Genomic DNA, 13,325 nt, shown 5'->3' on the forward strand with positions numbered 1-13,325 from the left:
AGGTCTCCCCATTCTCCAAATGCGAGGCAACAATCACAAATGCGACCTCGCATTTGCAAACCTGTTGTCGCAAAGGTCACATTAGCAGCGCAACAACAAAACTTATAAAAATGCCTTAAACCAATCCGAAAATCGCCCGAGTTCCCCAGGCCCTAGTCCAAAAATTCAAACAAGTATATAAACCTCACACGAACTCGCTCAAAACATTAAATAAACATCAAAAATCAAGAATCAACCATCAAACCAAAGATTCAAAAGTTCATAAACTCTTAAGTTCATATTTTCCAGCTTTCAACTATAAGTGCCGAAACGGCCCCGGGTCACGTGGGACCAAAACTAAACGTACATACAAGTCTCAAATCATCATATGAACCTATGTAAATCGTCAAAATACTGATCCGAGGTTGTTTACCAAGAATATTGATCGTGGTCAACTCCACAATATTAAAGCACTAGAATTAGAATTTCTCTTCCAAAAACATATGAACTTTCTAAAAATCAAAACGGACAATGCACACAAGTCATAAAACATCAAATGAAGCTAGCTATTCAAGGCTTCAAATTACGAAACGAAAAGGTAGAACTCAAAATGACCTATCAGGTCGTTACAACTTGTCACTCACCCATGGCTATCTTAACCCACACTTTTTTTATGAACCCCCTGCCTTTCCGTTTTACCCTCTTCTTCTCTTTCCTCACCATTAATAGCTTCCTTTCATCTTTAATAGAACCCAAAACAGTATATATAGCCTGGGTCCCCTTTCCTCGTGACGCCAGAGGCCCCTAAAGGTGGCCTTTGTTTTCCAACTTTGATTTTTGATCACCTTGCCCCCTCCATTACTCCAATACTCTTTCAAGCTATCCCAAATATTTGTACCTACATCATGTGGTATTGCTAATAATTTTGTGACAAGGATTTAAAAATTTACGAGGCCTTACCATTCAAACCAAAGAAAAAGCCAGTAACCTTTTTGGTCAAAGAAAATATAACCATGTATATTCGTGAAGCTGTCATTAACCATAGAGGAAAATCCCTAGGAAGACAATAATTTAAAACTTTCTAATTAAATGATTAAATTTAATCAGGTAGTATTAGATTTATTCAGGGATTTGCCCATTTGTAAGATCTGAAATTTCATCATCTTCATCGACACGAGTATACAAAAAGTAAAAGAATATATAGGAACATGTATGTATGTATGTATATATATATATATATATATATATGTATGTATGTATGTATATTTTAATAGTGCCAAATGAGAAGATGACAGCCTTTTCACACGAGGGAGCATTTTCTCTGACATAGAATACCAATATAAAATTGTTCCTGACTTATTCATGATATCTTGGAAATATACTTGTCAACAGAAACTGAATCCTTTCTCCTCATTGAAAACCTTACTTAAGATGTGATTCAAGTCAGATAGAAAGTACATAACAAATATAAGAGTCATTAATCTTGATAGCCTAGGTATTCGAGATGGCAAAAGATGTAAGTTTCTGATTGACTAAATGCTACATCTTTCATTGATATCTTAGAAATTCTTTTCTTTGTTTTATACTCTGTTGAAAATCTATCAATAGATCTTCATGTACATGGTAGTTAGTTCGTAAACCAAAATAATTAATGGATCGGATTTTTTTTCTGATGTTTTCTTTTTTCTTTTTCATCTGTAAATTGTCTAATAGGGCATGGATTACGATGGCCTTAGCCACCAGGGCTCTATGGAATCTATTGACGACTTCTTACTTGAAGATGACTTCTTTAATCCTAACCTTATTATTCTCTCTGAGATGTACTCAACATTAACCCCTTATTTCAATAGCACAAGTTTGAGCTCTTGCATCATTGAAGAGAATGTGCAAAAAGCACTCATTTCTCCACCTTCCTCTTCTTCTTCCTCCTCCTGCTCTGAGGTTCTCATTTCTTTTTCGATGCCAACTAAAAGAGATGTTGAAAAATCATACTTTGACCCTTTAACGCACCATTTTGAAGAATCGACTGGAAATAATAATAATATCTACAAGAAGAATTATGTAGAAGCAGGTGATCATGCTATATTGGAGAGGAAACGTAGACAGAAGTTGACTCAGCTATTCATTTCCTTGTCAAAGATTCTTCCGGGCTTGAAGAAGGTTTGATAATCCCACTTAAAACTTCTCTTTTTTTTATTTTGGATTTTGTTATTACTGAAATAAAGGCCATATATCACCCAAAGGTGGCTGAAATTTAAACAAAATTAGAAGAATACAAAGAGTAGTAGAGAGGGATAAGGGATCAATACCTCCACAAATCAAAACATTTGATGGTAGAGGCCATATATCCCAGTTTTCGTCTAAGTTTGGTCTTAAATGACACTATATAGCTGGATAAAACTGTATCCAAATTAAGTTTTTTACTACTAATTTCTTCATGGACAGAGCTTACATGTATATATAATGTCTACACTAATAAGTGAATACAATTTGTTTTCTATATAAATATTTTTATCATTTTAATTTGACTAAGCTTAATGATATGTATTCTCACTTTAATTTACAACTGCTAAAGTTAAATTGCTTAAGTTATCTAAACACCGAATACATACGTATTTACCTTTCTTTAGCTCTTTCTTGAGTAGCATTCCCTCCGTCTCGAAAATAACCATACTTTTTGGATTTCTAAATCAAACTTCTTAACTTTGACCAAGAATTCGGATATATAATCTTTAAATTTTTTAAAATAAAATTTATATATTTAAAAATTACATAAAAAGTACTATAAATCACAATAATTAATAATTTAAAAAGTATATAAAAAAGTCGTGGTCAAAGAACGATTCATTTGACTCTTGAAATTCGAAAAGTATTATCTCTTCGTTCAATATATTCTCACTAAAATTGTTGACCATATGCTTCAAACTTGGTTGGTCAGTGACCTCTAATGTTTTGTTCATATTCAGTGTAAGAACAAAGTCTCGTGTTAAAAGTTAATAAGAAAATAATTATACATAAAATATAAAGTACTCTTAATGCACGGTATGAGACACTTTTGGAAAAATCGTACAAGTTTATTCGTAGCAACAATATCACATTTATTAATAAGAGTATGGCTAACCCAACCGTGAGTTTAATGTTTCAATCATTCTCTTGTGATTAACAGTCCATATAAATATCCTCCTGTAGTCAAATGCATCTTATTTGTTTTACCTACATAAGTGCCCTTCATCTGGTCTTGCTGAAATTAATTACTAGGAGTACTTGTTACTGCTGTTACTCAAAACAAGAGCAACCCCCCCTTCCATTTGGGTTACATTTTAAGTCTTCGCTTTCATTTTCTAAGTCATCCAAAGATACAACAACTTGAACTAATAAGATGGATATTTTCTGCTTTGGTTCGTGATGTAGATGGACAAGGCTTCTTTACTAGGAGACACTATCCAGTACATGAAAGAGCTTCAACAACGTGTAAAAGTTCTTGAAAAAGAAATAAAAAATAACCCTAGCAAAAGATCATTGGCAGCAAAAGTTCCTTCGGATGTTTCATTGTCCGAAGGAAGTGATTATAGTAGCAATGAGGAAGACATAGTGCCAGAGATCAACGTAAGAATATCTGATAAAAGTGCACTTATTGACATTTATTGCAACAAACAAGGTGGAGTTGTTGGAAGAATACTGTCGGAAATGGAGAGATTGCATCTTTCAGTCCGTGACATGAATATAATGTCATTTTCTCGTACTAGTCTGGACATATCCGTTGTAGCTGAGGTACGTCCATATATCACTCCCGTGCTAAATTTTGAATTAGTTGTTGTGCTCCGTCCAATATTAGTTATTTATATTTCCCCTTAAGAAATCATAAATTTTGAATAATTTATCCTCATCTCTCTTAAATAATTGTACACTCTATTAATATTGTTTACTTTCAAGAATAATTAAACATTAAGGGCAAAATGGAAAAGATTATTTAAATTTATCTTGATTTTCTAAATGACAAGTATTTTGGGTCAAATGACAGCTAAAATGGGATGGAGTTAGTAGTATATTAAAAGTAAACTCTTTTTGGAATTTAGGGGCTTGAAATTTACTACTATTGAGACTTTTATGAACCTAATATTTTCCAAATATTATCATAGATAATAATAATAATAATAATAATAATTAAGTTCACCACACTAACCTTCAAAAGGATTCAATTATCTCTATGTTACCACCACACAATAATTCAAGACGTTGGTAGGTCAACCTCACAAATTTGATCTGCGTCAAATGATTCTGTGGTATACTTATTGAAAAGGACCGTTTAAATGCCAAAAGAAACTTGGCAGTAACTATTTTGTCTGTCTTTTATTTTTGAAAATCAGGCATTTATGTTGAATCAATCTATTTTGCGTTCCTTGCAGATGGAGAATGGATTCGATGTAAATGTTGAAGACATTGTAAAGGCCCTTCAAAGCAAACTTTCAGGGGAAATCCATTATATTGTTTGAGTCTATGATCATTTCCCTTCTGATCTTCTACAGCCTTCGACTTTATGTATTTTCTTGATCTCTTTGGAAAAAAAAAACCCATGCTTATTTTACGTAACTACATGAACACCATGTTTAATTACCAATATTTACCAATGTAATGAATTGCTGTATATCAAAAAAAAAAAAAAAACTTTAGACAAGTCGTTCAAAACTCACATACCTTACTACTCTGAGTGGATAATAAAGTTTATGAGAATCGGGGATCATAGAGGTTTTTTTTTTTTTTCGGGTAAATAAAACTTGTAAAGCTCAAATAAAAGAAAAATAAGCAAAAATGGAACTGGGCAACAAGCCCCAATTACAGAGAAATCATCACAAGAGCAGCTACTAAACTTGTAGCCGACTTCAACACCATATTACCAAGCTAATCTAAAGATAAAATTAAATTAAGTTGTTCTAGTCTACTAATCAGTCGAGCCTTCATAGCAGAATATGTCTTGTACAATTTGCCTTGTAACCTGTTCCTCTTTCTTGCCTTTGCTTGTTTTGGAATTTTCTCATGTTCTGTTCTTGCCAGAGATAATACACACTTCCAGTAATAGCCATTTGAAGCACCTCTAGCCCTGCACTCGATTAGCTTCTCTGTCCATTCTATTTCATGTTGCCAACTCATAATTAAGCCTTGCAACAACAACAACAACAACAACAATCCAATGAAATCCCACCAGTGAGGTCTGAAGAAGGTAATGTGTACGCCCTTTTAGTCACTGAATAGGATAAGTACTTAGAGGTCCATGATGTATTTCTTCCCAACATCCTTTCAAGCAGAGGCTGCTACTGGATAATGGATAATTTCTTTGAGCTCAAAAGGACTCCAAGTATTTAATTGGTAGCTCTCCTAATTTATTGTATCCAAACAAAGATCCATAATCTCCTGTTCCACCTCCAAGCTTCCCCCTCAAAAGTAAAATACAACTCGATCTTGTCCCTATTTGCAATTAAACAAAAGATACTTGAGAATTAAATAACTAGTACTTTCATGCTTAGTTTCACAAAGATCAAGTTACCTCCACAAAATAGAAGGAGATCATTAGCAAATTCCAGTTTCACATAAGAATTTGGGATGGTAGTTAAAATCAGGATTTAGTTGCAAAATTTTCAAGAGCCTGCTAAAGTACTCCTTAACCAGAACAAATAAGAAAGGACAAAGGATCTCCTTGTCTAAAACTCTTCTTGGCAAGGAAAGGCCTAACTGCCTTACCATAGATCAAGACATAATAGGATGCAGTGCTATTGAAAACTATGTCTTGTTGGAAATGAAACTCAATCTCTAAGATTAGGGCATGAGAGTAGTCGACAACATATGCAGAGGAGAAGGGAAAAAAAAGAAATCTGTTATTGACTTCTGATGTACAAATGTCTATATATACCAGATATTAAACTAGCAAACTATACTTAATGACATAACAAACTTCTAACAACTTTACTAACTGTATACACTTACATATACCATAATACCCTAATATATGAATCACACTTTAAAGTAACTTCCTCTTCACCACCCCATAAATCAAAGTTCATCAAAATGATTCTTCTACGGAATTTGAGTATGAGATTTGAAATCAATTTCTAAGGTATATCTAAAGACATTTCCTTAATAGTCCTTATTTTATACAAATGACCACCTTATTTCAAAAAGTCAAGTGTTTCTAACTTAATCCCATTTTACAAGATTAGTAAGTATGAGTATTATAAACCTGTTTTCAATACTCTTTAGACATTTCAAAGGCTTGCTTTTAAATAAAACCTACCCTTTATTTTCAAAGTATATATACTACTTCTCTTTCAAAAATGATATTTTTTAAAACATAACATAAGGTAAGCCACACTCTTTTAAGCACTAATTAAGTAGAATATAAACATTTAAATTCCATAAACCTAGTCTAAGTCCTATAGAGCTACTTTAGGTAGATTCTATGGGGTGCCTAACACCTCCCCCTTAGAAGAACAAGAACCCTTACCCAAATCTCACTTATTAGCAGACTAATAGGATAATGATTTAAACAATTGAAATACCCCAGTATACCTTTAAATATTAGGCGGCGACTCTCTTTTATCATCAACGGGGAAACGACTAGTTGAATCTTGTTTTGACTCGTGCAAAATAGGGTGCAACAGTACTCATACTACACTTTTGCACCTTGCGTGCAGATCTTGGAGTTGATGTTGCTAATTATGGCGGGAGTCGGCGTTGAAGACGTACCTGATTTCCGGACATTGCTACCACTTGTCCTTGGTAGTTTTACATTTATAATCTGTTATGTACATTTCAAACAGATATTGTAATTATTTCATTCTAGCTTGTATCTACGTCTTAGTGGCTCATGACTTGTATAACCAGTCCTTGGGGATTTAGTATAGGGTTTCAGTTATTTTATTTATTTCATTTATTGGTCCCTTATTACTTCATTATAGTTGTATTGATTGTTATCTGGCTTACCTAGCGAGTTGGGTTAGGTGCCATCACGACTAGTTGGATTTTGTATCATGACAGGTTGGTATCAGAGCTCTACTTCATAGGTTCTATGAGTCATGAGCAAGTGTCTAGTTGAGCCTTCCGGATCTGTAACGACCCGACCGATCGTTTTTAATACTTTATCCTCGCTCTCCTATTTATTGCTTCTTCTATGTTATATTGTGATTATGTGACATGCCGGGGTGGTTGATTTTGGTTTCAGAGTAAAATGGGACACTTAGTCCCTAAGTTGGAGGCTTAAGTTGAAAGGGTTTACCGGAGTTGGAATTTTGTGTAGACGACTCCGAAATTGAGTTTTGACGGTTCCGATAGCTTCGTATGTGTTACGGCCCAGAAACCCAACGCAGGCGTCGTGATGGCACCTAGTCTCTAAGACTAGATAAGCCGATTACTAACAATAATTAGGCAATTTTTTAACAATAATAATTTGAAACAGAGTCTAATATGAATACCGAATCAAAAGCGTAATAAGCCTACGCAGCAATAATCATAACAACCTCCCAAGATTTGGTAATACAGAATCGCGAACTCTAGCTAAGTACATGGAAAAATCTCAAAGATCGAAATACAATACTGTTCATATAACAAGCTGACAGTACAATGAAAGGAAAGAACTCCAAGGGACTGCGATGACCAAGCAATTCTACCTTGAATCCTCGCGACCAATATGCTAACTCTACCCGAGTCCGATATCTCCAATAACTGGCTTTGCACAAAAATATGCAAAAGTGTAGTATGAGTACACCACGGTCGGTACCCAGTAAGTATCAACACTAACCTCGGTGGAGTAGTGACGAGGTACAAGTCAAGAAACTCACTAGACAAAATAAGCTGTGCAGTATAAAAGTATAAAGCTAATAATGAAAGCAGAAATCAGTAAATGGCAACAATAATCAACAAGTGATATAAACAGTAAAGCAATAATAACATTGTGAAGTATCGTTAAAACAAAATAAGGAACCCAAAGGACAACCAATTAATCAAGCCGTTCTAACACAAGTTTCACAACGAAATCACTCGGTGGTACCTCATCTCATAATCATAAGTCACGGGTCTCAACCCACCATCCTATGCTCAAGACACCTTGTGCCTACATTTCAAATCACAACCGCACGGACAAATCATGTGACAATATCTCAATCCGCCCGACATGATCACAGGCTCACATTCACAATTCGCCCGACGTGGTCACTGGCTCACAATTACAATCCGCCTGGCGTGGTCACAGGCTCACAATCACAATCCGCCCTGCATGGTCACAAGCTCATAATCAAAATCCGTCGGACGTGGTCACATGCTCAATATCAACATGAAAACCGATAATACAAGAACACATGGGCATGATTAATAAATGTCAAGTTTCATACTCCTGAGCTAGTATAAGTGGCATGCTACAGTGTATGCTTGTGAGAGTGTACTACTATAGCCCAAGTCAACAAGTAATATCAAAGACATCGAGTAGCTCATCGAAGCAACTCAATAAATCATGTAAGGTATAAGACATACACAAGGAAAAGCATACCATCACACGAAAATCACCAACACAATCTCCCCAAGCCATCACATATCATCCCTGAAATTACCACCCTTATCTCTCCAATAGCCACCCATATCACTCCGCCCTCACAATATCATTAGCCACCCATATCACTCCGATAGCCACCTATATCACTCCGCCATGACAATATCATTAGCCACCCGTATCACTCTATACATTCAACAACAGTGAGATGCTACCCTTATGCCCCGCATAACAATGGTGAAATGCCTCCCTTATACTCTGCATAACAACAACCAAACCACACAATATTTCACATGTGCTAACATCACAACAACACGATATATCAACTCGTATCACAAGTGCCCATAGGCCACAACCTTTCCAAAGATCCTATAATGTCAATATTTTCACAACAAATAGCCCACGACTCAACAATGTGTATAGAATCTCAATAACAACAAAATGAATGGAAAAGTAACTAAACGAGGAACAACACCCCCTTTAAACACAACTTCAATTAAAATAGATTAATGACTTTTGATAACCTCATTCCCAATTAATTATTTAAGGATAAACTCAATAGTGAAAGTATTTCTATGAAATGGCAAACTTCAGATTCTAGTGTATGAATAGGCTAACAATGAAATAAATGGCACGAACTAGCACTACGTCTAAATGCATGAGAATAACCCGACAAAAAAAGGATATCATATAACAATAATTTCAACTAAGAGTAACTCCACAATAAAAGAAATTACATAATGATAAAAGTGATAACAACTTCAAATAAAGCATATAAGAGCAAACTCGACAATTAAAGAATGTGACATGTAATGACAACTTCAAATAAAACATGTGATAGTAGACATGACGAATAAAAGATATAACATGTGCTAACAATTCCAAATAAGTACATGAAAGAAGCCTAAGAGTCTAAGCAGGTCAATTTTCCACATATAAGCCCGAGTACATACTCGTCACCTCGCGTACATGGCTTTCACATGACAAAAATAGCACAAACGACTCCAATCCTAAGGGGTAGTTTCCCCACACAAAGTTAGACAAGATACTGTTACACCCTATATTTTCGTACGTAAAAATGCGTCGTAAGCAAACTAATGTAGGACCAAAAATGAGATAATATTTAAAAGTATATAAAGTAAGTTAATCATGTTACTTCTGAGGTTACAAATATTGAAGATCATAAACAACAAGTACAAAGAGGGTTGAACAGTTCAGAAGCTAAAGCAATTAAATAAAACAATGTTTCGTCGAAAGTCGACAAGTTGGAAATGTTATAACATGTACCTTTGGGGTGAGACTAGGGTGATTAACATGATAAGGAGATTATGTTATGATTTATATTAGTCGTATGACATCCGTATGTTATGTTTTGAAGTCAAGCGAGTTGTGGAACAAAAGTCGATGAAAGTCATCACAAGTTACATTCATAAGTTTTACTGAAACTTTGGGTCAAATGTAACTGCAATTTTCTTCCAATATACTTAGAGTTATGGGGTGTTCCACCCATAAAATTAAATATCTATGAGTCTATTTTCCAACGCATTAAACCGTTTGTCAATACGACATTGGAGTAGAAAGATATGGGTATTTGTGCGATACTGCGCAAGCTGCTAGGTGACAAGTAGGTGTGTCACCTACTTGCTTAAATGAAAGCCCAAAAATGGGCCATTTCGGGTCGTCCAAAGAGGCCTTTTAAGGGCCTATTTTCTTCATATATTAGACTTAAAATAGAGCATAATAACCAGACATAAGCTCTGCAAAGAATCCTCCCAAAAATTTCCCATAAACCCTAATTGATTTTCTCTCCCTTTCAAGTTCCAATTGGAGGTAAAACCTAGAGTTTGAAGAACCAAGATAAGAGCTGAGTTATCCAACAAATAAGGTGAGTTTACTTCTCTCTTTCATCCAATTTTTCTTCTGTAAATTCATGGTAAGTCGTTCTATACTTGTAAGAACTCACGGGACGGTGATCGGAAGCCGTGAGTTCGAGTTATTCACTTGTAGCGGACTGTTTTGTGGACTGTTTTGTGTTGCTGTTGGGCTGCGTGTTTTACTACTATTTTGTGGAGTTTTGGAGGAGGAAGGGGGTTTATAAACACCATATAAATGTAGGGTGGTTGGCTGGTCGTTCATCATAATATTTTCGGGTCGTTTGACACTACTACGGTGGTCGTTTTGTGTACGAAGAGATTGGGGTGTGTTGGGCTGTTTTGTAGTATTTGATGGTGTATATAGGGCTGGAAAATGATGTATATATGTTGTTATTATTCTGTTCGTGTATTGTTGGTGTTATCTTGAATTTGGAGGAAGTAAGGATTATAGGGGAGATGCTGCCCATTTTAATACAAAATAAGTTTGTCGTTCGTTGTGCGATAGTTGTACCTTTCGTAACTTAACGATAGTATTATTATCATTCTTGTAGAATAAGGTGCAAAGAGGTGAGTTCAACTTGGTGATTGGAAAGATTGTGATAAGGTATGTTAAGGCTAAGCCTTCCTTCATTTTGGCATGATCTCGTAGCTACATGTGTTAGTAATGAGACAAAAGAGAAGTTCATATTCATGAATTTATTCACACTATTCTAGTCTCATAAGTTACAATATTATTCCTTATCGAGATTCTATATTCAATTTAGTATTGTCTTCTTCCAGTCAAGATAGCAACAAGCCTATATATACAGTATTACAGTATTTTCATTACCATCGAGCTATAATCGATGGGCAGGCCCCTATTGGGCAACCACTGATCAGATGGAAAGTTATATACCGAGCCTACTGTGGCCGAGCGCCTATGAGCGAGCCCAGCATGGTCGAGATATATATCCTAGTATGGCCGAGCGCCTATGAGCGAGCCTACTATGGCACAACAGTTATATATACCGGGCCTTATAAGGCCGTACAATTATTTTACTTACTACATTGAAGGAGTTGAGTCAGTATCAGCAGGTAAGTATATCTCCAGATCATCTTTGACTCCCAGTTACTTCCAGTTATTATATTATCAGTTCAGTTTCGATTTTCAGTTATGTTATTGCCTTACATACTCGGTACATTATTTCGTACTGACGTCCCTTTTCCGGGGACGTTGCATTTCATGCATGCAGGTTCAGATAGACGGACGAGTAGATCTCCTCAGTAGGTGTTTCCCGAGTTCAGCCTGATCGGTAAGCTCCATGCCTTTCGGAGTTGCCAGGTCTAGAGTGTTGTGTACATCTTATGTATATCTGTATATATGTTATGGGTAGGTCGGGGCCCTGTTCCGATCATAGTACATCTATCAGTAGAGGCTTGTAGACATATCCTGTTGGTTAGTGCAGTATGTTGGGTTTGTAGGCCTGGTATGTATAATTTGGTGGTTTGTCAGCTGTAGTAGCTATGACGGCCTTTTCAGCCTAGCTTTATATTGATGTTTAGTTAGCGCTAGTTTCCATTCAGTTTTATATTTTGCTTCGCAAATTGTCTTGCAAGGTGGCCCCATGGCCAAAGTATGACATTATGTGTTCAGAGTCCCTTAGTCGCAATTTGGTACGCCAGGTTAGGTGAGGCACCGGGTGCTTGTCTCGCTCCTAGGTTCGGGGCGTGACAGATACTTACCTCTAAGAAGCTAAACTGATACTCTAAAATGACCTTCTCGTATGAAACAACTTCCGGACGACTCAAATCTAGCCAAAATAACTGAATATCATAAATAAAAACCATAGGAAATAATTTCGGATAATAAAGCTTCGATCTTTAATGAAAACTAAAAAGACAACCCAAAAAGTCAACCCTGGACTCGCACCTCGTAACCTGACAAATTTCACAAAATCCAAACACCCATTCCGATACGAGTCCAACCATACCAAAATTATCCAATTCCAACATCAAATCGATATTCAAATCCTCATTTTATATTTTTGAAAGTTTATACAAAAATTCTTATTTTCCCCCATTCAAATCACTAATTTAATGTTAAAAATAAAGATCGAATCACGAAATATAATTAAATCCGGATAAAGAATACTTACCCCAATCCAAAGTGTGAAAATCCCCTTCAAAATCGCCCAAATTCGAGCTCCATAGCCCAAAAATGATGAAATGACCAAGACATTTGAAATAGAGCACTTTAAACACTGCTCCAGAGTTGCCCTTCGTGATCGCAATCATCAACATCACGATCGCAATTCAAAAAAAATTCAGCACAAATTTTACCCTTCGCGATCACAGCCATTTCTCCGCGATCGCGATGAACAAATTCCCATTACCCTTCCCAAACTCTTCGCAGACAGTCTGTAGTATAATAGTCATAACTTTTTGTACAAAACTCCAAATAACAAGTGGTTTGCTTTTCTCAAAACTAGGATAAAAGGGCTACAACATTTATTTTTAGATCATCTCCAAATTCCTTATACATTGCAAGATATAAGCTTCCAAAGTCGGGTCAGTTATAGCAGAATTTCCTCTACGCGATCTCAAAAATGCTTCCGCGATCGCTATTCACAGTGCCCAAACATCAAATTTGCTATTTGCGAACGCGACCCAAAGTCCGCGATCGCAATGCTTACCCCTGTGGCCAAAAACCAGTAATTAAAAATGGCCTAGAAATGGTCTGAAACCACCCCAAAACTCACTCGAGCCCCTCGGGACCCCGTCCGAACATACCAACAAGTTCCGTAACATAGCACGGATTTGCTCGAGGCCTCAAATCACATCAAACAACATCAAAACTACGAATCGCACCTCAAATCGAACTTAATAAACTTATGAACTTTCAACTTCTACAACTCGCGTCGAATCATATCAAATCAACCCGGAATAACCTCAAATTTTGC

General features: G+C 36.0%; 1 protein-coding gene and 1 long non-coding RNA gene across 2 annotated transcripts; one reads left to right on the forward strand and one right to left on the reverse strand.

Moving 5' to 3' along the window:
* Positions 1–1,337: 1,337 nt before the first annotated feature.
* LOC107825663 (transcription factor bHLH25-like) lies at positions 1,338–4,660 on the forward strand. The gene is made up of 4 exons (XM_016652545.2): positions 1,338–1,495; positions 1,693–2,139; positions 3,391–3,750; positions 4,386–4,660. Exons 1-4 carry the CDS (start codon positions 1,484–1,486, stop codon positions 4,470–4,472), a joined length of 906 nt encoding a protein of 301 aa, XP_016508031.1. The 5' UTR covers positions 1,338–1,483; the 3' UTR covers positions 4,473–4,660.
* Positions 4,661–4,768: 108 nt separating this feature from the next.
* On the reverse strand, positions 4,769–6,866 carry LOC107825664 (uncharacterized). The gene is made up of 2 exons (XR_001657134.2): positions 5,522–6,866; positions 4,769–5,442 (listed from the first exon to the last, which is right to left on the reverse strand). It is a non-coding gene; the product is annotated as an uncharacterized LOC107825664 (long non-coding RNA).
* Positions 6,867–13,325: the final 6,459 nt, after the last annotated feature.

This window comes from Nicotiana tabacum, chromosome 4 (assembly GCF_000715075.1).
Source record: "Nicotiana tabacum cultivar K326 chromosome 4, ASM71507v2, whole genome shotgun sequence".
NCBI lineage: Eukaryota > Viridiplantae > Streptophyta > Magnoliopsida > Solanales > Solanaceae > Nicotiana > Nicotiana tabacum.

Coding starts and splice junctions, on each gene's coding strand:
- LOC107825663 (XM_016652545.2), top strand. Junction 2,140..3,390: donor TTCTTCCGGGCTTGAAGAAG/GTTTGATAATCC, acceptor TTCGTGATGTAG/ATGGACAAGGCTTCTTTACT. Junction 3,751..4,385: donor ACATATCCGTTGTAGCTGAG/GTACGTCCATAT, acceptor CGTTCCTTGCAG/ATGGAGAATGGATTCGATGT.